At 42.6% G+C, this 26,206-nt stretch overlaps 1 protein-coding gene across 2 annotated transcripts in view; it reads right to left on the reverse strand.

Annotated features, from left to right (window-relative positions):
- Nucleotides 1–19,731, reverse strand: part of ATF1 (activating transcription factor 1) — a 78,509-nt gene extending 58,778 nt beyond the window's left edge. For both annotated transcript variants that reach the window (XM_021704804.1, XM_044915420.1), the window contains exons 1-2: nt 19,608–19,731; nt 16,039–16,137 (exon numbers count right to left, since the gene is read on the reverse strand). In XM_021704804.1, the coding sequence (XP_021560479.1) occupies nt 16,039–16,131 (93 nt within the window). In that variant the 5' untranslated portion in view covers nt 16,132–16,137; nt 19,608–19,731. The remainder of the gene's footprint in view (nt 1–16,038; nt 16,138–19,607) is intronic.
- Between the last annotated feature and the right edge of the window lie 6,475 nt (nt 19,732–26,206).

Raw genomic sequence — 26,206 nt, forward strand, 5'->3', positions numbered from 1 at the left:
CTCAGTCGTGAAGCGTCTGCCTTCGGCTCAGGTCATGATCCCGGGGTCCTGGGATCGAGCGCCGCACTGGGCTCCCTGCTCACTGGAGAGCCTGCTTCCCCCTCTCCCACTCCGCCTGCTTGTGTTCCCTCTCTCCTGTCTCTCTCTCTGTCAAATAAATAAATAAAATCTTTAAAAAAAATTAAAAAAAAAAGATTTCCCGGAAATGAAGCAGATGCCATCTGATAAGACAGCTTTCCCAAAAGATGTCTGGACCAGGCCTGTGTACCTTTTTCTCACTGTTGCTTCTTCTCATTTGTGAAAAGACAATGAACGCCCTTGTCTGCATTTCCCAAACCCTTGTGAAGGGAGGGAAACCTCTTCTTTTGATTATGGCCTTTCAGAAACAGCCTCATTGTGATCCCATGACAAATTAATTTTTCACTTGCTTCTTCTACAAGGTTCGGAATTCATAAAAGTATTTCTTTCATCTGAACTATTAACTGATTCTGGATTCTTATCCAAATTCATGGTCTCTGAATTTGCAACCTTACCAACTGTAACGCATTTGGTTCCAAACAGTTCTTTCAAGATAACAATACTGTTTTAAAATGTCTTTGAGGTTTTGCTGTTTTGAAAAAGTTCATCAGCTATTGCTTCATGTTTATACCTGCACTCAGTTAATTCTTTCAGTGTGCTCTTGCTATATTCACTGTTCTGCTTTCATGGCAGCTTTAAATGGAGACTTCCAAGAGGCATAAACAACTTCAGGTTTGCTTCCATAGGGGTAACTTTTCTCCCTTAAGTTGGAATAAGTGCCAACAGATACTTTTAGTTGGCGACTTTCAGATCTAGGATCCCAGTTTAGAACCATTATACAATCTGAAATTGTCATGTTACTTTCTTCTGTATTTGTTGCCTATTGAACTTTTGTAAAAATGATGTTCCCAATAAAGAAATGATCTTCAGTGCTTATGATCTTGGTAAATATGGACTATAAGGTAGGCAGTGCCTGAGAGCTCTCCCTCCTAACCTTCCTTGTTACTCAAATGTGACCTTAACTGGTTTCCAATTGCTATGTATTTTCCATCTGATATGGGGCATGACAACCAGGAAAAGTCTTTCCTGGCACTGAGGGTCAAAAGGTCACTGAATTTAAAAAACCTGACTTTTGATCAGCTATGCTTTCAGAGAAAGATCTTGATCAAAAGGGTGAAATAGGAAACTTAATAAAGGGAAACCTCAACTAAAGCGGAGTTGGGAGGCCAGAAGGGGGAGCCCTACCACTCAATGGCAAATACGGACTCAAAAGAATGGTTAACAGGAAGAAATCAATTACAGGCCCCAAAAGGCAGAGATGCACACTGCATCTCCTACAAGAAATTGACTAGTCCTGCAATTCAGTCAATGAGAAACAATTATCACCCTGAACTGGTGCCTTTCTGGGATGGACTTTCTTTAAAAATAACCACTGCTGGGTTGCCTGGTGGCTCAGTTGGTTAAGCATCTGTCTTCGGCTCAGGTCATGATCCCAGGGTCCTGGGATCGGCCTGTCAGGCTCCCTGCTCAGTGGGGAGTCTGCTTCTCCCTCTCCTCCCAGTTGTGCTCTCTCTCGCTATCTCTGTCACTATCTCTCTCTCCCAAATAAATAAAATCTCTAAAAAAAAAAAAAAAAACCACTGTCAACTCCTTCTCCTCCTCCTCCATAAAATAACATTCCTCTCCTTTGTTTATGGGACCTGTCTATGGTTTTGCCAGAGTCTGCATGTCCCGGATTGCAATTTTCTGTTATTCCTGAATAAACTTATTTTTGCTGGTAAATTAACTGACTGTTAGATTTTTAAGGTCAACAGACCCTACAGCCATTAAGTGGGTTAAAAAGGTAATACTAAGAACAACTCTACATTCATAAATTTGACAACTCAGAAGTAATGCATCAATTTCTTGAAAACCACAAACTACCAAAACTCAGCCATGATAAAATAGCCTGAATAGTCCTGTAAAGAAAAGAAATTCCAGGCTCCAGTTTCACTAGAGAGTTTTATCAAACATGTCAAGGACAATTAATGCAATTTTATACAATCTCTACCACAGACCATTATCTCATGAATTTAGATGCAAAATCCTCAACAAAGTATTAGCAAACAGAATCTAGCAACATATAAAAAAAACGGCCCAAGTGCTATTTATTTCAGGTATGCAAGGCTGGTTTGATATTTAAAAATCAATCAATGTAAGCCACCACATCAACAGGCCAAAGAAGAAAAAAATCATCACTGCATACTAATTGATGCAGAAAAATCTCATTTCGTGGAAAAAAAAAAAACAACACAACTCTTAAAAAACTAGGAATAGGGGCGCCTGGGTGACTCCGTCGTTAAGCATCTGCCTTCAGCTCAGGTCATGATCCCAGGGTCCTGGAATCAAGCCCCACATTGGGTTCCCTGCTTAGCAGGAAGCCTACTTCTCCCTCTCCCACTCCTCCTGCTTGTGTTCCCTCTCTCACTGGGTCTCCCTCTGTCAAATAAATAAAGTCTAAAAAAAAAAAAATCAAAGAATAGAGGGAACTTCCTCAAACTCACAAAGAACATTTATAAAAAAACCCTACAGCTAACATCAGACTTAATGATGAGAAAATGAATGTTTCCCCTTTAAGACTGGTACAAAGAAAAGATGTCCATTCTCACCACTCTATTCAACGTAGTTCTGGGAGTTCTAGAGAGTGCAATAGGGCAATAAAAAATAAATAATACAGGGCGCCTGGGTGTCTCAGTTGGTTAAGCGACTGCCTTCGGCTCAGGTCATGATCCTGGAGTCCCTGGATCGAGTCCCACATCGGGCTCCCTGCTCAGCAGGGAGTCTGCTTCTCCCTCTGACCCTCCGCCCTCTCATGTGCTCTCTCTCTCAAATTAATAAATAAAAAATCTTTAAAGGAGCGCCTGGGTGGCTCAGTCGGTTAAGCGGCTGCCTTCGGCTCAGGTCATGGTCCCAGGGTCCTGGGATCGAGCCCCGCATCGGGCTCCCTGCTCAACAGAGAGTCTGCTTCTCCCCTTCCCTCTGCCTGCCGCTCTGCCTACTTGTGCTCTCTATCTCTCTGTCAAATAAATAAATTTTTAAAAATCTTTAAAAAAAATTTAAAAATCTTTAAAAAAATAATATTGTTAATAATTGGAATAAATCAGAATAACTGAAATAAAACTGGAAAAAAAAGAAGTAAAACCATCTCTATCTTTAGATGACATGACTGCATATGTAGAACATCACAAGAAATATTAAAAACAAAACAAAAACAATCATCACTCCTAAAACTAATGTTACAAGATGTAAGATCAAAAAACAAGAATCAACTGCATTTCTATATCCTAACAAGTAAAATCCAAAATCAACACAATATCATTTACAACAGCTCCAAAGAAAATATGCAATATTATTTACAAGTGTTCCAAAGAAAATGAAATGCTTGGGTATGAGTGTAACAAAACACATACAGGATATGTATGCTGAAAAAGACAAAATGCTATGGAAAGAAATCAAAGGAGATTAAATAATTGGAGAGATTTACTATATTCAAGGATTACAAGATTCAATAAGATACTAGTTCTCCCCAAATTGATCTGTAGGTTTGTAGACATAGACAAGTTATTATTGCAAAACTTATTGCAAAAACTTATATGGAAAGGAAAAGGCCCTAAAACAACTGTGAAAAAGAATAAAATGAGAGTAATCTTTCTTCTGGATGTTAAGGATTACTATACATAGTAATCAAGACAACATGGTACTGGTGTGCCTGGGTGGCTCAGTCGTTAAGCGTCTGCCTTGGGCTCAGGTATGATCCCAGGGTCCTGGGATGGAGTCTTACATCCGGCTCCCTGCTCGGCGGGAAGCCTGCTTCTCCCTCTCCCACTCCCCCTGCTTGTGTTCCCTCTCTCGCTGTCTCTCTCTGTCAAAATAAATAAATAAAATCCTAAAAAAAAAAAAAAAAAAAGACAGCATGGTACTTACAGAGGGACAGCACATAGTCAATGGAACGTAATTGAGAAGCAGAAGTAGATAATAAACACGCCCAAGGGCACCTGGATGGCTCAGTTGGTTAAGCGACTGCCTTCGGCTCAGGTCATGATCCTGGAGTCCCGGGATCGAGTCCCGCATTGGGCTCCCTGCTCAGAGGGGAGTCTGCTTCTCCCTCTGACCCTCCTCCCTCTCATGCTCTCTCTCATTCTCTCTCTCTCAAATAAATAAAATCTTAAAAAAATAATAATAATAAAAATAAATAAATAAATAAACACGCCCAAATAATTTCTGACAAGGGTGCAAAAGTAATGCAGTGGTGCTGTAGCAATTGTACATCCAGAGGCAAAACAACAAAACGAAAGAACAACCCAAAACTCTCAAATCTATACAAAAATTAACTTAAAATAGATCATGGACTTACATGTAAAACATAAACCTATAAAATAAAAAAATCTTTGAAATTTAGGACTAGCAAAGAATTCTTAGACACCAGAGGCACAATCCATAAAAGGAAAACTTGATAAATTGGACCTAGTCAAAATTTAAAACTTTTGGCTCTGTGAAAGACCGTTAAGCAAATGAAAAAGAAAAATCATTCTTCCACTCTCCCATGCCATCCATGCTGGAATGGATGGATGGCATAGGAGAACTGGAAACATCCATATAAACTCACCCAGATTTCTAAGTTACTCTATAGGAGAAACTTTCTCTACCAAAAAGTGAAACCCAGATGACCTAGAATATCCAAGATGTTAGAGTATCTCTAGGTAAGAAAGGATTATCAAAGGCACTGATGCACACACACATTCTTAGCTTATCCCTGGATGAACCTTTTTCTTTTTCTTTTTTTTTAAGATTTTTTATTTATTTATTTGAGAGAGAGACTGAGAGAGAGCATGAGGGGGGGAGGGTTGGGAGGGTCAGAGGGAGAAGCAGGCTCCCTGCCAAGCAGGGAGCCCGACGTGGGACTCGATCCCGGGACTCCAGGATCATGACCTGAGCCGAAGGCAGTCGCTTAACCAACTGAGCCACCCAGGCACCCTCCCTGGATGAACCTTAAGTCCTCAGGTCAAAAATATGAATGGCGTGGGGGCACCTGGCTGGCTCAGCTGGTAGAGCATTGTGTCTCCTGATCTTGGGGTTGTTAGTTCAAGCCCCACAGTGGGATGTAGAGATTACTTAAAAATAAAATCTTAAAAAAAAAAAAAAAAAAAAAAGGCATGAAGATCATGCTGTTTTAAAAGTGTTTTGGAGCCAAGCCTATTTGTAATTTCTTCCACTATTCTCATTTATCCTCATACTCTCCCTGGAGGCAACAAAGGACTGGTGACTGTGGACTCTGGAGTTATGGTGGGCACTATGATGCACCTCGAAGATCCCGTTTCTCTAGTAAAAGACTTACTCCCCAGCTGCTGGAGTACGTTTGCTGGCAGTGTTCAGCTGTCAGCCCTCTTTGAAATTGCGTTGGCTGATGAGTCACCTTGTCCAAGGTCACATATAGCCCTTCCCAGTCCAGGTCAGTCAAGATCCAATGACTGGTGCATGCTGGGATATGAAGGTCTGGCTGGCCCCTTCCCCCTATTCTGAAGAGTTATCTCATCTTCAAAGCTCTCTATGGGGTCAGCTGAGGCCTTCATTGAGACTGAGTCCCACTTCTCCCTCTGCCCAATCCTGCTTCCTTCTCTTCTTTACTTTTCACAGGTGGTAATCCCAAGAGGACTCCCTAATAAACCTCCTGCATGCTAATCTCCATCTCACAGTCCACTTCCCAGGAAACCCAAACTGTGAAGTCAAACTGCTGGAATTCAAATCACGTCTCTAGCCTTACTAGTTGCATGGGAGTTATAAAAGCACAATAGGTTGACATGAGGTTTGAAGGCATTAAAACATGTAAAATGCTTAGAAATGCACCTGGCACACAGTGGACATTCACTTGTTACTATCATCATTGTTTTCCCTATTCACACCTGATTAAAGTATACAAATTTCTCTACAATATGAGAATTACTGAAAGTTATGAGCTGGTAAAGACCTTAAGAGATCGCCAAGTCTGACACGTAATTTCCAGATGATGAACATCAAGTCTTATTAAATAAGTGACTTAGTCAAAGTTCTAGAGTCACTAAGTGACAAAACCCAGGTTCCGACCCAGTCTTCTAAATGCTTCCATCATTCTTCACATTAAGCAAGACTGCCTGCCTCTCAATCTACATATAATTTGTAATTAAATGAAATTCAACTAGTACTAAGTCCCTCCCCTTCACTTTCCTGCCATAATTGAACCTCAGCTCTCTTCTCAAGAAATCTGCCTCTCCTACAGCTCTCTCCTGCACTCATACCATGAGCCTACAGATAAGGGGCATGTTTCCTTTGCTTTTCATCAGTACTTCCAGACCACTGTCCCTTCAAAGTCCTCCCCTAAAAGCTCCCAACTTCAAGGCTCATGGCAGCAGACGGTCCTTATGGCAGTCACGTGCCCTCATTTCTTTCTTTTTTTTTTTTTAAAGATTTTATTTATTTATTTATTTGAAAGAGAGAGAATGAGAGAGAGAGACAGAGCACATGAGAGTGGGGAGGGTCAGAGGGAGAAGCAGGCTCCCTGCGGAGCAGGGAGCCCGATGTGGGACTCGATCCCGGGACTCCAGGGTCATGACCTGAGCCGAAGGCAGTCGCTTAACCAACTGAGCCACCCAGGTGCCCCTCTTTTTTTTTTTTTTTAAAGATTTTATTTATTTGACAGAGAGAGAGACAGCGAGAGAGGGAACACAAGCAGGGGGAGTGGGAGAGGGAGAAGCAGGCTTCCTGCAGAGCAGGGAGCCTGATGCGGGGCTCAATCCCAGGACCCTGGTATCGTGACCTGAGATGAAGGCAGACGCTTAACCAACTGAGCCACCCAGGCGCCCCACGTGCCTCATTTAGGCATTTAGCAGCCAAACCAACCTATTCTAATACCACTCCTGATATAATCTGATATAATCAATATGCAACATTCAGTAACCTTCCACACCCAGGCCTCTGTCTTTTATTCTTCTCCAAAGCCCTGTCCTCCACCCTCCTCAGCTACCTGCTCCTGTTGTCATACCCTACAAGGTTTCTGAACAGGCATTTTGGGCAGGACAATTCTTCCATGTGTAGGAGTATCCCGCTCAATGCAAAACATTTAGCATCTCTGGTCCCTGCCCATTGAATACCAGTGGCACCCTCCCTACCCCCAAACACACACGTATTTCCAGACAGCTCAGTGGGGAAGCAGTACAATCCAGTTGAGAACTACTCAAATCTTATCATTGTCAATAAATGCACCCTCCATAATCTCAAATTCAAGCATCCCTCTAAGTATCACTACTTCCAACTCATTACCTCTACTACTTGGACTGTCAACAATTCTCGGACTCCACAGGAACCTATAACCCATGGAACCTAATATCTTTTTCCCTACTCTTGACCCCATGAAGTCTCCACTTCCTTCTTTATACAGCTTAAATTTTGTGCCCAGCATCATAATCCCTCTATCATACACATCATCAATGTCCTTGTCTTTTCTTGCTTCATTATAGTCCCTTAACTAAACATCGACCCTGTTAACTCCCCTACTCTATGCCTGTAACCTGAATGCAAACCATACCTGAATCAGACTGGAGAAAAACACATAACTGAACTTAACAGTCTCACTTTATTTTTTTTTTAAGATTTTATTTATTTGACACAGAGAGAGAGAGGACTAGAGAGACAAGTGGAGGAAACAGTAGAGGGAGAGGGAGAAGCAGACTCCCCGCTGAGCAAGGAATCTGATGCAGGGCTCGATCCCAGGACCCTGATATCATGACCTGAGCTGAAGGCAGACGCTTAACCGACTGAGCCACCCAGGTGCCCCAACAGTTTCACTTTAAACTCATGATCAAACCTCAAGTGGACTGTTCACAGTTTCCATCAATCCTGTTACATATCCCTAGTCCACTTACATCTCCTACTGTCCTGGCAGACTATTTCATACTTTCTCCTCCTTCCCTATCTTCTCAAAGCATTTTATTTCACTGAAAAGCAAGTAAGTTATCAAAAGAGGGGTGCCTGGGTGGCTCAGTCGGTTAAGCATCTGCCTTCACCTCAGGTCATGATCTCAGGGTCCTGGGATCAAGCCCTACGTCCTGCTCCCTGCTGGGCGGGGAGCCTGCTTCTCCCTCTCCCTTCCCCTGCCACTCCCCTGCTTGCATGAGCACTCTCTCTCTCTCTCTGTCAAATAAATAAATAAATAATCTTAAAAAAAAAAAAGAGTTATCAGAAGAAAACTTTCAGAGTATCTCATCCTTACGTAATCTCTATTTTCTTTCTAAATGTGAATGATGTACCTGTGCTCATATAAAATAAATTTTTCCACTTGTAGACTAAATCTCGTTCCCGCCCCTCCTCAAGGACATCATCCCAGGATTGACCTCTCTTTCCTGTATCAAGTTTTCCCCTTCTATTTAATCAATCCCATTGGTATACAAACAGGCTATTAAGTCCTCCTATCTTTTTTTTTTTTTAAAGATTTTATTTATTTATTTGACAGAGAGATAGCGAGAGCAGGAACACAAGCAGGGGGAGTGGGAGAGGAAGAAGCAGGCCTCCCGCCGAGCAGGGAGCCCGATGTGGGACTCGATCCCAGGACCCTGGGACCATGACCTGAGCCGAAGGCAGACGCTTAACGACTGAGCCACTCAGGCGCCCAAGTCCTCCTATCTTAAAAAGTAATAATAAAAGTAAAGCTTTGGAGCTTTGACCTACAACCCTCTCCAGCAACTTCATTTCTTAGCCCCCTTTGCAACAAAACCCCTCAAAGGAGTTGTCTATTCATTCTGTTGTCAGTGAGTGTCTACTCTTTTTCACCCTCTCTTTTTCCATGCTCTTTTGGATCTAATTAGATTTTTATCCCCACTCCCACTGAAATAGTTCTTTTCAAGGCTGTCAATAAACTCCATGTTGCTAAATAGTCAATTCTTGTTATTTGTGGTAGTTATAGTCTATAACATTGCATGTACATGAATTAGCAAATACTGAACCACTGCTCTGGGGGAATATGGAGTTAGGTTCCTGCAAGCCTCTGGGCACATTATTTTCATCAACTGGTCAATATATAACCTTGTTTTAAGTGTTTCTATTTAAAGACACCTTTTTTCGTATACACATTGTTAAGGCATTAATACTGAACTCATGGACAGGCAGCACTACAACTCCCTATTTGAATGAAACTTACCTCATGCATTCTCTCCTCCTGGTACTCAACACTACACTTCAGAGGCCATTTTATTTATTTTTATTTTTTATTATTTTTTTAAAGATTTTATTTATTTGACAAAGAGAGAGAGAGAGCACAAGTAGGCAGAGAGGCAGGCAGAGGGAGAGGGAGAAGCAGGCTCTCCACTGAGCAGGGAGCCCGACGTGGGGCTCGATCTCAGGACTCTGGGATCATGACCTGAGCCGAAGGCAGCCGCTTAACCAACTGAGCCACCCAGGCGCCCCTCGGAGGCCATTTTAAACAACAAAATCACTAACAAAAAGCACAAAAATGCAAAAAATATGCCACTAATTAGACCACCAAAAGAACTATTTATAGCATGAGAGCTAAAATAAGACGACAAAGCCCTGGTGCCTTGGTTCAATGTCAGCTGGAAAGGTGTGCATCAAGTGACTCCAATTTTTCACCACTCTGGGCAATGACCACAGAAGTGCTGGGTTGATTTTGGGATTTGACAGAGAGAGAGAAAGAGAGAGGAGCGCACGCGCACAAGTGGGGGGAAGGGCAGAAGAAGAGGGAGAGAGAGAAACAGACTCCCCGCAGAGCGTGAGCCTGCTTCTCCCTCTGATTGTGTGCTTGTGCTGTCAAATAAATAAATAAAATCTTAAAAAAAAATAAATTCATTGTCTGATAGTTCTCACAACTGTTATCATCCTCACTTTTTTGGTTATTTTGGTTTTTAAACAGTGGGTTCTTTTTCTTACTTTTTGTATATTTCATAACTTTTGCCTGAATGATGGATATCCTGTATAACACAGGAGACTGAGGAAACAGTATAAAAATGGATATGGCTCAGGGCGCCTGGGTGACTCAGTCGGTTAAGCATCTGCCTTCAGCTGAGGTCACGATCCCAGGGTCCTGGGATAGAGTCCCACATGGGGCTCCCTGCTCAGCGGGGAGCCTGCTTCTCCCTCCGCTCCTCCCCCTGCTTGTGCGCTCGCTCTCTCTCTCTCTCAAATAAATAAAATCTTTAAGAGAAAAAAAGTTTGTTAGGAACTAGAAAATGCTTGCTTCTTAATACCGCAAATAAGAAAAGAAAAACTGCCATTGGTTGTCATTGTTGTCAATCATTTGTGCACTGGGAAAGATTCTACAAGGGGAATACTGACACGTTTCTTCTAGGAAACAGTTACCAGGCCACATCCACAGAACTTGACCATAAATGAAGCTCTCTTTGCTACCCCTTTTAAGGCAAATGAGTCTCGGGGCGCCTGGGTGGCTCAGTCATTAAGCGTCTGCCTTCGGCTCGGGTCATGATCCAAGGGTCCTGGGATCGAGCCCCGCATCGGGCTCCCTGCTCAGTGGGAAGCCTGCTTCTCCCTCTCCCACTCCCCCTGCTTGTGATCCCTCTCTCCCTGTGTTTCTCTCTGCCAAATAAATAAAATTAAAAAAAAAAAAAAAGATTAAAAAAAATGGGTATGGGGCGCCTGGGTGGCTCAGTTGGTTGAGCGACTGCCTTCGGCTCAGGTCATGATCCCAGGGTCCTGGGATCGAGTCCCACATCGGGCTCCCGGCTCAGCGGGAAGCCTGCTTTTCCCTCTCCCACTCCCCCTGCTTGTGTTCCTGCTCTCGCTGTCTCTGTCAAATAAATAAATAAAATCTTTAAAAAAAAAAAATGGGTATGGCTCTTTTTCTGCAAGCTATTAGTGGGGGGCTGAGGGGAGGGGTTGAGTCAATCTCTTCAGGAGTTAGGCTGGGTTGGGGTTCTGTTGTTATGATTACCTTAAGTGCACTACCTGCTTCAAATTCCTCTAGGGCAACCCTCTGCTTAGGGTGGGAGCTGGTTTGCCTGAGGGTTTTTCTCAGTGTTCTTGCTCCACCCTCAGCTTTGGGGTTTTCTCAGGGCACCTTCCCCAGAGGCTTTCTCCATAGACCCCAGGGGCAGACTGCTGTTGCTTTACTTGCTAGTAGGGAACAGGGAAGTTCTGTTATCCTAACTGAGTCTCAGTCTCAGGCAAGCCATTATCCCTGGGTCTCAGGGCATAGGGCTTTCTCCCAGTAGTAGGAAAACTAATGGTCTGAACCCAGAAGTTTCCTCCCCTTCCCTCAGGTTTTATGGGTTTTTGTCTTTTCACTCCTCCCAGCCACAGTGGAAAATGGCGTTTATTCCCTTCCCCCAGTGGCTTAAAGCTCTTTTCCACAGGGAGAAAAAAGTCCAGGTAGGCCTGTACCACCTAGTGAGCCTAACCTTTGTCTCCCTTGCTTTCCCCAATCTTTTTTTTTTTTTAAAGATTTTATTTATTTATTTGACAGAGAGACACACAGCGAGAGAGGGAACACAAGCAGGGGGAGGGGGAGAGGAAGAAGCAGGCTTCCCGCAGACCAGGGAGCCTGATGTGGGGCTCGATCCCAGGACCCCAGGATCATGACCCGAGCCGAAGGGAGGCGCCCCTCCCCAACCTTTCTCATGAGAAACTGCTGGGAGACCTTGAAGAAAAGCCTACAGGTGGGTATTACCTACCCTGTGTCTGCAGCTCTCAAGGATTCTACAGTCTCATGCTAACCCACACTTTGACTTCAGCAATTCATTAAAAACTTAGCTGAGGGCGCCTGGGTGGCTCAGTTGGTTAAGCGACTGCCTTCGGCTCAGGTCATGATCCTGGAGTCCCGGGATTGAGTCCCACATCGGGCTCCCTGCTCAGCAGGGAGTCTGCTTCTCCCTCTGACCCTCCTCCCTCTCGTGCTCTCTCTCATTCTCTCTCTCGCAAAAAAAAAAAACAAAAAAAAAACACTTAGCTGAATGCTTCTTTACCCTTGTATGACAACCCTGCCTTCTTCCTGTGCTCTGTTACAGATGAGCCAGATCCCACCTCCGATGAGTCAAGAGAAGTTATGACTGTGTATTACAGCTCATTCTTATTTTAGGATGGGAGCAATACTCTTTTCAGCTTTCTATATCCTAAGCAGAAGCCAGAAATCACTTTGTGAGTTTAAATACCACCTATACATCCACAACTCCTACATTTACCTTTTTGGAGTCTGGACTTCTCTGGACTCCAGATCATATATATCCAGCTGCCTACTGGATAAATCTATTTGCATGGTTTGGCAGACAAACTCTAAGGTGGCCCCCATGACTCCCACCTCCTGGTATTCAGGCCTTTGAATAATCCTTTCCCCTTGAGTGTGGGAGGGACCTGCAACTTGCTTCTAATCAGTAAGGCAAAGACAATGGGATGTCATTCCCATGATTACATTTTATGGCAAAGGAATGGCATATCAATTCCTTGATTATGTCGTATGGTATTATACAAGCTAGCGAACTCACTCTCACCCTCTCACTGGACTTAATGGAGCAGGCTGCCATGCTGTGAACTGCTTATGGGGAGGGCCACATGGCAGCGAATTGCAGATGACCTCTAAGATCTGAGGGTGGCCTCCAGCCAACAAAAAACTGAAGCTCTCAGTCCTACAGCTGCAACAAAATGAATTCTGCCAACAACCTGAGTGAAGTTGGAAGAGGATTCTTCTCCAGTCCAACCCACAGATAAGAACCCAGGCCCAGCCCATACCTTGATTGCAACTTGAAACACCAAAGCAGAGAGAACCTAGCAAAGGAGTTTCTGCCCTCACAGAAACTGTGTGATAACATGTGTTGTTATGAGCCATTAAATTTGTGGTAATTTGTTCTGTAGCACAGAAAAGTAATACAGATAGCATCACAAACTTAACATGCCTAAAAGCCAAATCCCTGATTGCCAATATGCCCCCCAAAAGAAAAGAAAAACATGCTCCAGTGTTGCCCATCTTAATAAGTGGCAACTCCGTTCCTACAGTTATTCAAGCCAAAAGCTGTAGGGTCTATCTTAACTTCTTTTTTTTCTCTAAAACCCACATCTAGGGGTGCCTGGGTGGCTCAGTCGTTAAGCGTCTGCCTTCGGCTCAGGTCATGGTCCCAGGGTCCTGGGATCGAGCCCTGCATCGGGCTCCCTGCTCTGTAGGAAGCCTGCTTCTCCCACTCTCCCTGCTTGTGTTCCTTCTCTCGCTGTGTCTCTCTGTCAAATAAATAAATAAATCTTTAAAAAATATATAAAAATAAAAAAATAAAACCCACATCTAATCCAAAAGTAAACACCACTGGCTTTACAACCAAATCATATCCAGAATCTAACTTTATCTCACCACCACCACTACTACCTTGATCCTAGCCATTATCACTTCTCATGCACATTATTACCTCTCATGCACATTATTTTAACAGCCTAACTGGTTTTCCTGCTTCTACTCCACAAAGCAGCCAAAATGATCCTATTAAAACATCAGATAATGTTTTTACTCAAAACACTCCAAAGGATTCCCATCTCATCAAGATTAAAAGCCAAAAGCCTTACAGTGGCATACAAGGCCTACCTTACCTGGCACTCTCCCTTCCTACCCCAAACCTCCCTGCCTCATCTTGTATCATTCTCCCCTCATTCATCTGTCTCCCACCGCACCAGCCTCTGTGCTGTTCCTTAACTATGCCAAGCACGTATCAGTCTCAGCATTTTACAACTGTTAGTTCATGTAAATGAAGAGTTCTTTCCACTAATGGGACTTCTCTGACCACTTTATGTAAGACAAGTCCACCCCCTCCCCACCAATCCCCATCCCTCTTACCCTGCTTTATTAGTCCGCACAGTACATACTATGAACTGATATCTGTTTTATTGCCTGTCTCCCCAAAATTAGAAATCCACAAGAGCTGAGATTTCTGTTTATTGCTATGTCCCCAGCTTATACTGAACGAATGAATAAACATTACTGCATTAGATATGGTTTCCTTACAATATTTAGAGTCTAATGAAGTCATCAAGCCACAAGAATTCGGACATGAAGTCAGCGATATTATTTTTCAAAATCACTACAAAATTACTTACCACTTAGAAATGTACTTATTCTACATCTCACTGTAAATATGCTTCTAAGGAAACCTGGAAAACATTCACATCTAACCAAAATAACTGAAGTATACAAGTAAACCAAGTGAATTTAAACATTTCTGTGAAGGGTTCTATTAACAGAAAGATGGCTGAAAGACTCCCTAATTGTTTTTCCAGCATCATCTGGAGAAGATACCATTATTCTACACAGATACAACCAAATAATAAAGAAGAATGCATCAAGCTTGAAGGATTAATCTTTTAGGGCCTTGTTTCTCAATTTTTTGGTCTCAGGACTCTTTATACTCTTAAAAATTATTGAGGACCCCAAAGAATTATTATTTATGTGGGCTTTTAATCTTCTAACACACTTAAAATTAAAACAGACATTTTAAAAATATTACACAGTTCATTTTGAAGTAATATAAATCAGACACTAACATAAATAATATGTTTTTATTTACATGACTAAACTTCCCTACCCCCAAATTAGTGAGAGAATGACATTTTCCATTTCTGCAAATTACCTTAATGTTTGAGTTAATAGAAAATGACTGAATTCTCTTACCTGCTTTTACATTAAATATGTTGCCATATGTTGTTTTGGCTGAGGTATATGAAGAAAGTCTGGCCTCACACATATATGAAGTTGGAAAAGGGAGGACTGTTTTTAATAGTGTTTTCAGATAATTGTGGATATTCTTCTTTGAAACTTAACAGGTTGTAGTTTCTTAAAGGTTGTTTGCAATATACAATCTTAATGTTACATACTTTTTAAAAAGATTTTATGTATTTGAGAGAGAGAGGAAGAGAGAACATGTGCAAGCAAGCACAAGTGGGGGTGGGGGGGGTGAAGAAGCAGAGGGAGAGGGAGAAGCAGACTCCCTGCTGAGCAGAGAGCCCGACATGGGACTCGATCCCAGGACCCCGTGATCATGACTTGAGCCGAAGGCAGACGCCCAACCAACTGAGCCACCCAGGTGCCCCTTAATGTTATATCTTCTGTTAACATTAAAATCCATTGGTATGGGCACCTGGGTGGCTCAGTTGGTTAAGCGTCTGCCTTCGGCTTAGGTCACGATCCCAGGGTCCTGGGACTGAGCTCCACATCAGGCTCCCTGCTCAGCGGAGGGTCTGCTTCTCCCTCTCCCTCTGGCCCTCCTCCCTGCTTGTGTTCTCTCTCTCTCAAATAAATAAATCTTTAAAAGAAAATAAAATAAAATCCACTGGTCTACCTTGCACTCTGAATGAATCTTATACCCAAGCATGATTTTGTAACACAATTTTGTAACTAAAAAGTCTGTAACTACTGGGAAACTTTCAAGTTTACAATGGTGAATACAAGTTTTCCAAAATTCTAATTTTTGCTTGAAAGTTCAAGTCTTATCACTGGCAACAAATACCATCCGCTGTTTTCCTTGAAGTGGGTCACGTGCATGGATCAGACAATTTGAAATTTATAAAATATGAGTTCTGCAATATGCATGCCTATCAACTTAAATTTGCTAATGTATAGGCCTATTTTCCAGTTCAGCAAAAGATTTCCTATATATCCACAATAAATCTACTGAATTGAAGATGGTTTGCCTCTTGAAACTATTAGTCTGTTTAAGTTAGCTCAAAGAGATAAATAATTTTTCATTTTTCTTATGCAGAAATAAAATCAGTCTGGAAAAAAATCGAAATAATCATGTACCACATAAAATGAAATCTACTTCAAGTTTTGAAAAGTATATACCTATTGTAACAACATTAAATGTTGTATAGAAGAATAAAAACTGAAATGATAGGATGTTTAAATCAAATCTACCTTCCTTCCATACACTTCAACGTTTTACAATTCTTTTTGCTTGGTTCTTTTTCACAAAATATTCCTCATTAGCTCAATATTTTGGCTAGATCCTGCCTTACCTGTTGAGCAATATGAGAAATATGAGCTCCCTGAACCGCTGAACCAGGTTGCGGCGCTGCCTCTGAAGTGTTACTCTTGTGGGAATCTTCCATAATCAACTACAAGGGAAAAAAGTCAGTTATAAGATGATTTCTAACTCCATTTTCAAGAAATCCTAAGACATTTCTTTCCTTAACATGTACTTTTTCAGAGGAACAAGATGAAGTTTTTCTATGCTATGGGCTAAGCTCAATTTATCCAGACTCAATATGTTCTGATGTTCTGTTCTGTGTAGAGATCTAATTATAAGATCTCCAGAAATGGCAAATAAAAAGCACTACAGAATATGTATAATATACTGCATAGTTGTATAAAAATTGGCAACCTGGTTGCCTTTGTGGAAGAGAACTGGTAGCTATGGAACAGAGATAGTAAAGACTTTTCCTTGCATATTCAAAGCATATTGCATTCCTTGCAATATCAAAAATTTTGATCCACGTGAACATCTTAAAATTTAATAAATGGCACATATATACATAAATTATTGTGACTAAATTTTCAAATGTTATCCCACTTAAGAAGTAGGATAGTCGGGGCGCCTGGGTGGCTCACGTCGTGATCTCAGGGTCCTGAGACTGAGCCCCCTGCTTCTCCCTCTCCTCCCTGCTTGTGCTCTCTCTCTAGCTCTCTCTCTCTCTCAAATAAATAAAATCTTAAAAAAATAAATAAAATGCAGTTTAAAAAAAAAAGAAGTATGATAGTCTTCCCGTCCATGGACACAAGCATTCTTCTTCAGTCTAGGGAACAATTTCTAATTGCACGTATAGTTCTACGTAGAGAATTCATTAAGTAAAAGCTGAACAAATAAGTAAGTACAACCATAACTAAAGAGGTTCTAAAGATCTAGATGATCTAGATAATCAACTTCAGGATATGTAGGTTAGGTAAAAGTGAGAATAAATGGCTTATGAAAGATGGAATATGTCAAATGGAAGGACAACCACTTAGAAAAAGACTGCTAAAAGATTTGGGCAGAATTTAAGGTTTTTAATTATTACATACAAAGGCATAAAAGAAAAAAAGAGGGGGCTGGCCAGCAAACATGAAAAGATGTTCGATATCGCTAATCATTAGGGAACTGCAAATCACAACTACAATGAGATATCATCTCAACACCCATTAGGATGGCTAATATTTAAAAAAAAAACAAAACAGAAAATAAGTGTTGGTGAGGATGTGGAGAAATTGGAGCATTTATGCACTATGGTTGGGGATGCAAAAAATGTGTAGCCACTATGGGAAACACTGTGGTAGTTACTCAAAAAATTAAAGATAAAATGACTGTATGATCCAGAAATCCCACACCTAGGTATATATCCAAAGGAACTGAAAGCAGGGTCTTAAAGATATATGTGTACACCCATGTGCATAGCAACATTATTTACAACCGTCAAACAGTAGAATCAACCCAAATGTGCATAGAGATGAATGGATAAACAAAATATGGTATATTCAAAGGCTACATAATAATCCAACCAGTGAACATACATAATTCATTTTCTTTTTTACCAAATAATACTATGATTAGTAACTTTGGTACATAAAACTTTTCCATAATTAAAATTATTTCCAGAGGATATATTCCAAAAAGGAGAATTACTTGATCAAGGAGTATGAATACCTAAAGTTTTCTGAAAGAATTACAGTCCATCAGAAGCACATGAGAAAGCAATGATAGGTGAAAACAATACACTGTTTTACACTTCTTAATTCTCCATTAGTTTTGTGAGCTATCTGTTCATATTACTTATCCATTCATTTATCACCAAATCTTAGTGTTTTCTTACTGGCCTGTTTCTTTTTAAAAAATATATTTAAAGGTTTTATTTATTTATTTAGAGAGAAAGAGTGTGTGCATGAGTGGGTGGAGGGGCAGAGAGAGAGGGAGAGAGAGAATCTCTTGAGTGCAGAGCCCGAGGTGGGGCTTGACGTGAGGCTGGATCCCAGCACCCTGAGATCATGACCTGAGCCGAAATCAAGAGTCAGATGCTCAACCAACCCAGGCACCCCAGTCTTTAATATTTCTTTGTTTTATTTTACTTATTTGTCAGAGAGCACGCACACAAGTGGTAGAGCAAGAGAGGGAGAAGCAGGCGGGACTCGATCCCAGGACCCTCGGATCATGACCTGAGCCTAATGCAGATGCTTAACCGACTGAGCCACAAAGGCGTCCCTAATATTTCGTAATATAAATTTCATTTCTGGGGCACCTGGGTGGCTCAGTCATTAAGCGTCTGCCTTCGGCTCAGGTCATGATCCCAGCGTCCTAGGATCGAGCCCCGCGTCAGGCTCCCTGCTCAGCGGGCAGCCTGCTTTTCCTTCTCCCACTTCCCCTGCTTGTGTTCACACTCTCTCTCTCTGTCAAATAAATAAATAAAATCTTTAAAAATATATGTATATAAATTTCATCTCTATCATGTGGATACAAATATCTTAAGTGACTTAACTATGATTATTTTAAAACTTTTAATTTTGCCAAATTCATCTGATGCTTCCTATATTGTTTCTTCAACTGCTTTTAAGCTTACATATAGTCCCTTCTTTAGGAAGAGCACAGTGATTTTTAATCTCCACTAATACAAGTATAATCCCACAGACAAAACACAGAGACAGCACCAAACCTGCAATTATGTATTTTCTACATACTGTCTGTACTGAAAATGCGTTTTTTAAAAAAAGATTTGGGCGCCTGAGTGGCTCAGTCAGTTAAGCGACTGCCTTCGGCTCAGGTCATGATCCTGGAGTCCCGGGATCGAGTCCCACATCAGGCTCCCTGCTCAGCGGGGAGTCTGCTTCTCCCTCTGACCCTCCTCCCTCTCGTGCTCTCTGTCTCTCATTCTCTCTCTCACAAATAAATAAATAAAATCTTAAAAAAAAAAAAATAAAAAAAGATTTGTTTTTAAGTAATCTCTATACCTAGTGTGGGGCTCAAATTTACAACTCCAAAATCAAGAGTCACACGCTCTACTGACTGAGACAGCTAGGCAGCCGAAAATGCCTTTTTTAACACTCCATTTCAGAAGACATGTTAGAATGTAGAAAAGAAAAAAATATATAGTGCTAAGGCATTGGAAGAAACTATAAAAGATTTTTCAAAACCTTATTAAATTACTGGAAATGATACTTTTCTGTTTCACTGTGACTCACTGATTTTTCCTCCATAACAATATTATTAAGAAATCCTATATCTAATGGAAACTAACACAATCAACAAAACAACACATATTTCCTAGTAAAAGCCACTACAGTCAGCAAATAAGATTCTGGACAATTATTACAACCACATTTCCAATGGAAAATAAGATAGCCTATTCTATAATTTTTTAAAGAGAAATCAACTAGTCAGCTTTTTTTTTTCCAAAATGAAAAGCTTTATAGTTACATCTCATTGTAAACAATACTATATATTTTTTAATGTCAGAGTATAATCTTCATCTGCTCACTCTTTTCGGCTATTGCTCTACAAACTGAGGTTAAGATTAACAATCTGTTAAAAACTAGCTCAACACAGAATAAACTGTACACGTACAAAGGCATTTTCTATGAAAATAATGTATCTCCTGGCAGCAGATGGAAGCTTAACATTAGACCACAGGAAGAAGGGCAGAATCACAGGGGGCAGTGAAACACAGCTTCAGAAGTGCCATCAACAGGAACGAATTTGGGAGGCTGAGAAACTGCAGCAGGCTGTGATCTTGCTGACTATATATAAAGAATTTAAGTAAAAGGCATGGTACTTCTAAGAAAATTTGCAAAGAAATGAATAATATGATAGGCACTAAACAAAGAGCTTTTTTATATATCAATTCCTGGATTCCCTGTTTTAGAGATGTGTAAATTGAGGCTCAAGGAAATTGTCATTTACTATAGATCTCACAGTAAGATGTGAATACAAGACCTGAAGCCAGAACTATTTTAACTCAAAATCCTTTTTTTTTAATTCCATGCTGCCCCTCTTCCTCTAACATTGCCAACTTGTCCATCTGGCAAACTCCTACTCTTTTCAAGTTTCATCCCAAACATTAAGTTCGCAACTGCTCCAGGTCCTTTTTTCCTTCCGACTTCAACTGTGCCCTGCACGTGTTTCTAATGAGGTCACTTAACACTCTGAATTGTGTTTATTGGCATGTCTGTTTCCCCCCCTTTTTTTTTTGGTGTTGTTTCCCCCAGTCTTAAGTGCCTAAGGATAGGGCCTGTATCATGAATGTATGCTCTGTGCCCAACAGAGACCCTCATGTATGCACTAAACAACAAACATCAACAAATACAGTTAGTATTCTCATTTGATGAATGAAGGTCTTAGTTTCCTCACCTATAGAGAATACTGAACTATGATAAGCTTGAGGGCAAGGAGTCTTTTGCTCGACATTTCCACAAGTGAACTCATGATCTCCCTTCAAAATTGTTCCTATTCATCATGCTGAATTTCTTTCAGATCTTCCCATGTGCCTGCCTTGCTTTCTCTCACCCTCAGGCTTTCACACATGCCATTCCCTCTGCCAGAAACACTACTCCCCTTCTCTTCATGTGGCCTATTCCTTTGAGTTATTCTCCCAGGCAATCTTTCATGACTCCCTCAGACTAGTCAAGAAGCTCTGGCTGTATCCCCAAAGCACATGTTACCCCCTCTTCTCATGGCACTTATCCCAGTAATGTAATGGCCTGTTTTTGGTCTTGCCACCAGAATGCAAGCTCTAGGGAGCCAAGCCAAAGACCACATCCTGTTCCCAATATAGCACTAATACCTTGCACATTTATTAATGCTGAATAAATCAATGTGTTTAGTAGGGTTTGTCAATACTATATATTTAATGTCAGAGTATAATCTTCATCTGCTCACTCTTTTCAGCTATTGCTCTTCAAACTGAGGTTAAGATTAACAATCTGTTAAAAACTAGCTCAACACAGAATAAACTGTACATGTACAAAGGCATTTTCTATGAAAATAATGTACTTCCTGGCAGCAGATGGAAGCTTAACATTAGACCACAGTAAGAAGGGCAGAATCACAGGGGGCAGTGAAACACAGTAACAGTTAAAGAAATATATTTAGACAATTACTTCAACTTGGCTTTAGAATCAAGACAACAGGGGCAAAAAAAAAAAAAAAAAAAATCCTAGAGATGGAAATTCATTATAATTAAGTAGGATATGTGAAGAAAAAGCATCTTTAGACGGGACTACCACCTACTGGCGATATAGTAGTACTGTACAGATGTATCACAGACCAAACATAACCTTAAAGGATAGTAGAACGAACACACTCAGTGTTAGGACAACTGTACTGATTCTAATCGGGACACCGAGGAACATGTATATTACAAAATCTACAGGAAAAATAGCATTTTAATAAAACTGCTTATTTCTGGTGGTAACAAAATTCTCAAGATAAAATGCATTTTGCAAACATAAACAAACATGGCATACAAACTCTCCTCACAAACCAGGCCAGTTTGACAAAGATGCTTGCCAAATCTACGTTGAAAAAGCCTCAGGAGGATACTCTCAATAAGCATTACAGGTATCCCCCACTTCTCGAAAATTCGTGTTACCGCACTGCACTTTTACAAAAACCTACACTAGTACCTGATTTCACTAACCGAAAGAAATCTCAAAGAGGATTTTCACTTTCAGGAAAAAAGTGAAAATAGTATTCAGCGTTTGTTTGTTTCACAGCCAGCCATTACAGAGGCAGCCTGGACCACAAGAGCAAGAGTGGCCTGCCAAACTCCTTCCCCCAGAACTGCACTCAGCATCTCACCAAATCTCCATAGCTTTGAACTGCGTCTGTGAGCATCGGGACTTTATCTCAATTTGTTTTGTTAGTAAGATGAGTCCTAAGGTATCAGAAAAGCCTGAGAGATTATTTTGGGGGTCTGAGAACACTGAAAATGTTTTCCATATAAATGGTAACTGCTTCTTCGCTTCAGGCCATTTCTCTTAAGGAAAGGTTTCACAGGAATGCCCTTTCTGATAGCTGAGGAAACCTGTACTAGCCCACAGCTCCTCAAAAACTAACAAAATCACCATTATTTAACACCTACAATGATTTTAGAGCAGATTAAGCTGCACGCTCCAACGTGTAGCTGATGCTGGGAACTACCATGCTTAGTTTCATGATACAAGAGAAAAGCAAAGAGACAGTTTCCTCGGCTTGATCCTCTGTCCAGAAATAAACAGAGGAGCTTCTACCATCCCACTCTCTCCTTCCTCGCCCATCAGCTACACCTTTCCAGTACTGTTTCGTGCGTTTGTGTCATTACTATCTACCTCCCCATTGGACTGTAAGCTCCCTGCGGGCAAGGGCTGCTTCTGCCCTCCACCGCCAGCCGCCCGGGGCCGCGCACGCCGAGGGCGGCCGGTGTGCTCCGTGGGCTCCCTGGCGGACAGACCCGGTCTCGGGAAGCTGGGCGGAAAACGCGCGGAGGCCAAGGCCACGCCGCCCTCCCCGCCCCGCCGTCCCCGCCCAATCCCGAGACCTTCGACGGAGGGCGCTCGCCTTGGGCCGCAGAGGGGCCGCTTCAGAGGCGAAAGCCATCCCCGAGAGGAGGTCTCCGGTTTTATTTTGGTTGGGGGGGGGGGGGGTGGGAGGCAGGGGAGACCGACTACTGAGGGGGAACAGCCGGGCCAGGCGCGAGAACCGGAAGGGCGCTCGGCCGGGGGACAGCGGGCAGCCCCTCCCCCTTCCGCCGCGCGCCCTCCGCGCCCCTCCCCCACCGCTGCAGCCGCGCGCGACCCCCCACCGGGCGCGAGACTTGACTCGGCGTCCCCGCCGGCGCCGAGTCCCCGCGCCCTCCCTCTGCCCGGGGACGCGGGAACACGTCCCACCCCCGCCCCCTGCTTACCTGTGGCTGCCGCCTCGCCGCTGTCCGGGGCGGGAACTTCCACTCCCCCCTCCCAGGTGGATCCGAATTCTCTACCCACTTCCCCACCCCCTCACGCGGCGGGGGACGTGCCTCTGTCTCAGGGGTCAGGAGGAGCGGGGAGAATCAGTGTCACTTAACAGCCAACTGTCCTAGGCTACCGTTTCCTCGGCAGTCAGGGCCGCCACTGGCGGCATGATCTACACCAGGCCGGGGGCGGGGGAGGAGAGGGGGGCAAAACTGAGTAAGTGAGCGTGGGGGGTGAGGTTAAGGCGGTCCCTCCGTGCGGGCCGCCGTCCTACGTCACCACGTTGCTCACGTGACGTGCCGCCATCTTGTGCCGGGTCTCTTCGGACGGCAAGGTGTGTGTCCCCGCGGTGTTACTCCGGCGAGAGTTGGAAGCGGAGGTTGCCTGTGATCATTTTTCGCTTGCGGAGCTCTGCCCGCACTGCCCCCACACGTCTGTTTTCGGAGGCCCTGGCTGGCTTGGTGGGCTCGGTGTGAGGCACTTTTTATCAGTGGCGTCGCTCTCAGCTCAACTCCTACTTGCTCTGGGTCAGGTGGTCAGACCCAGAACTGTCGTCCCTGGCCTCACCTGCCCGGATCTCGTAGAGAGAAGTGACTAAAGCATGGAGGCTTGCCCTCCTCATCTTCTCTTCGTTTACGCAGCCTATTTTTAACCCCATAAAACTGCGTTGAGTTGCATCCTTTATATCCCATGTGAAAGGATCTTCTCCAAAGACTGATTTCACACATACACACGGTGCCGGCAGAGTGTTTTGAGCTCCACTAAGGGTGTCACGCTGAAACAGATTTACTTCAACTGTTACAGTGGAGCGTTATAAAATAAAATGTTACACGCCGTCATTTTAATACATTGTAAAAACTTTAAAAAATATTTTTAGGGGCGCCTCGGTGGCTCAGTCGTTGAGCATCTGCCTTCGGCTCAGGTCATGCTCCCAGGGTCCTGGGATCGAGCCCCGCATCGGGCTCCCTGCTCAGCGGGAAGCCTGCTTCTCCCTCTCCCACTCCCCCTGCTTGTGTTCCCTCTCTCGCTCTCTCTCTGTCAAATAAATAAAATCTTTAATATATATATATATTTTAAATGTGTATCTACCTTTCTGGAAAAGGGATTATGCATTATTCTGAATTTTTTTTGTATCCATTTCCTAGCAAAATATTTTTATGGCTTTATAGTGATAATAACAAATGATAAATGATAAACCTTTTAGTGTGCTCTTGACGAAATAAGTTCCAGGATTTTTCTGGAGTTTTACTGGCTTGAGATCTCCAATGCAGGAAACTTGATTTAGTGGATAGAGCCATTCCTGGTTTTGACCTTTATGGCCTGGGTGGCTCAGTTGGTTAAGCGTCTGCCTTCGGCTCAGGTCATAATCCCAGGGTCCTGGGATAGAGTCCCGTTTTGGGCTCCCTTCTCAGCGGGGAGCCAGCTTCTCCCTCTCCCTCTCCCCCTGCTTGTGTTCCCTCTCTCTCGCTGTGTCTCTCTCCGTCAAACAAATAAATAAAATCTTAACCTTTAAGGCCAGATAATCTGATTTAAAGCTCAAGAGTTACTGTGCCAGACACTCCAAAGAGCTCACTAACATTTAGTTAATGCCATTCATTCAGCAAACATTGTTGACTATTAAAACAGGTGCCCTTATTTTCGATTTTTGATTAGGCAAATGACCCAAACCTCTCTAAGCTTGTCTTCTTCTTCTTAGAATTGAGAAGAGTATAATACTACTCATGCTGTGTTCCAGAATTATTTAAAGGATCAAAATGTCATATACCATAGGAAAGCACAGTGTCCTATAAAGGTAAGGAGTGAGGAAGAGGTTCTCAGACATCAGCCTTTCCTAATGAACAAAACCCAGTATCAGTCATTCTGGAATCCAGAATATTAATGTCTGGAAGGCTGGCTGTAAGTTTACTGTTCTTTTGTGTTTGGTTGTTTCTTCCTTGGAACTCAGAATGCTTAACAAATATTGATCAGTAAAAGAGGGGTAGGGGACTGAAAAATGTTATCAAAAGAAACGAAATCTTACTGAAACCTTCAAACTGCATGGACTGCTTCCTCTTCAGTTCCTCTTCCACCTTTGAAGCATCTGAAGTTTAAATCAGATACTATGCTGTACAACGCTGCCACTCACAGATATTTCTAGCATACTTGTTTCTCATGGAAGTGTCACCAGCTGTACCTACCACCCTTCTGAACCTTGAGGAGTAACTGTAGAAGAAAAAAAAAAGTCTTGGTTATGACACTCCCAGTTCTATCTGAATAGAAAGAGTTTATAAACCAGATGGGCAGGTCTTTGACTTTAGAACTGAGGGAAAAAGGTGAAATAAAATAACCTAACTTTCAAAAGCCAAAGGTAATTGTGTAAAATAAACTAGTCAAGCCAGTAGTGGTGTCTCTTTGGCTCTTCTGGTGCACTGTTTTCTAGTTAAGAGGGAGAGACATTATTAGGAGATGGCTTTAATAATACTACCTATCCCAGGGGCGCCTGGGTGGCTCAGTCGTTAAGCGTCTGCCTTCGGCTCAGGTCATGATCCCAGGGTCCTGGGACCAAGCCCTGTATCGGGCTCCCTGCTTGGTGAGCCTGCTTCTCCCTCTCCCTCTGCTGCTCCCCCTGCTTGTGTTCCCTCTCTCGCTGTGTCTCTCTCTGTCAAATAAATAAATAAAATCTTTAAAAAATAATAATAATAATACTACCTATCCCATTAAGTCTTGTAGTTTGAACGAGTTTAATACAGGTAAAGTTAGAGCCACTCCCGGCACACAGTAAGCACTAAATGTTGGATTTTAATATGGAAAATACTGCAGTGTAAACACTGGAAGCTTAAATAACCGTTAAGTGGCCACACACCCTGAGAAGCCTCACAGGTTAACAAAAGGACTGAGCTGGAGTGGAGGACTTGAGAGCCAAAGATAGTTGCTAAATGCCCGCAGGGGTTCTAAGAACTACAACCATACTATTTCAGATGACTCAGTTCTGAAACTGCTTGCTGCTTCATGTTAACTACGCTTGAATTAAACATCTAGAACGAGGGGCGCCTAGGTGGCTCAGATGGTTAAGCGTCTGCCTTCGGCTCGGGTCATGATCCCAGGGTCCTGGGATGGAGCCCCATATCAGGCTCCCGGCTCAGTGGGGAGCCTGCTTCTCCCTCTCCCTCTGCCTCTCTCCCTGCTCATGCTCTCTCTCTCCCTCTCTGTATCTCTGTGTCTCAAGTGAATAAATAAAATCTTTAAAAAAAATAAACA

Source organism: Neomonachus schauinslandi, chromosome 5, assembly GCF_002201575.2.
Source record: "Neomonachus schauinslandi chromosome 5, ASM220157v2, whole genome shotgun sequence".
NCBI classification, from domain to species: Eukaryota; Metazoa; Chordata; class Mammalia; order Carnivora; family Phocidae; genus Neomonachus; species Neomonachus schauinslandi.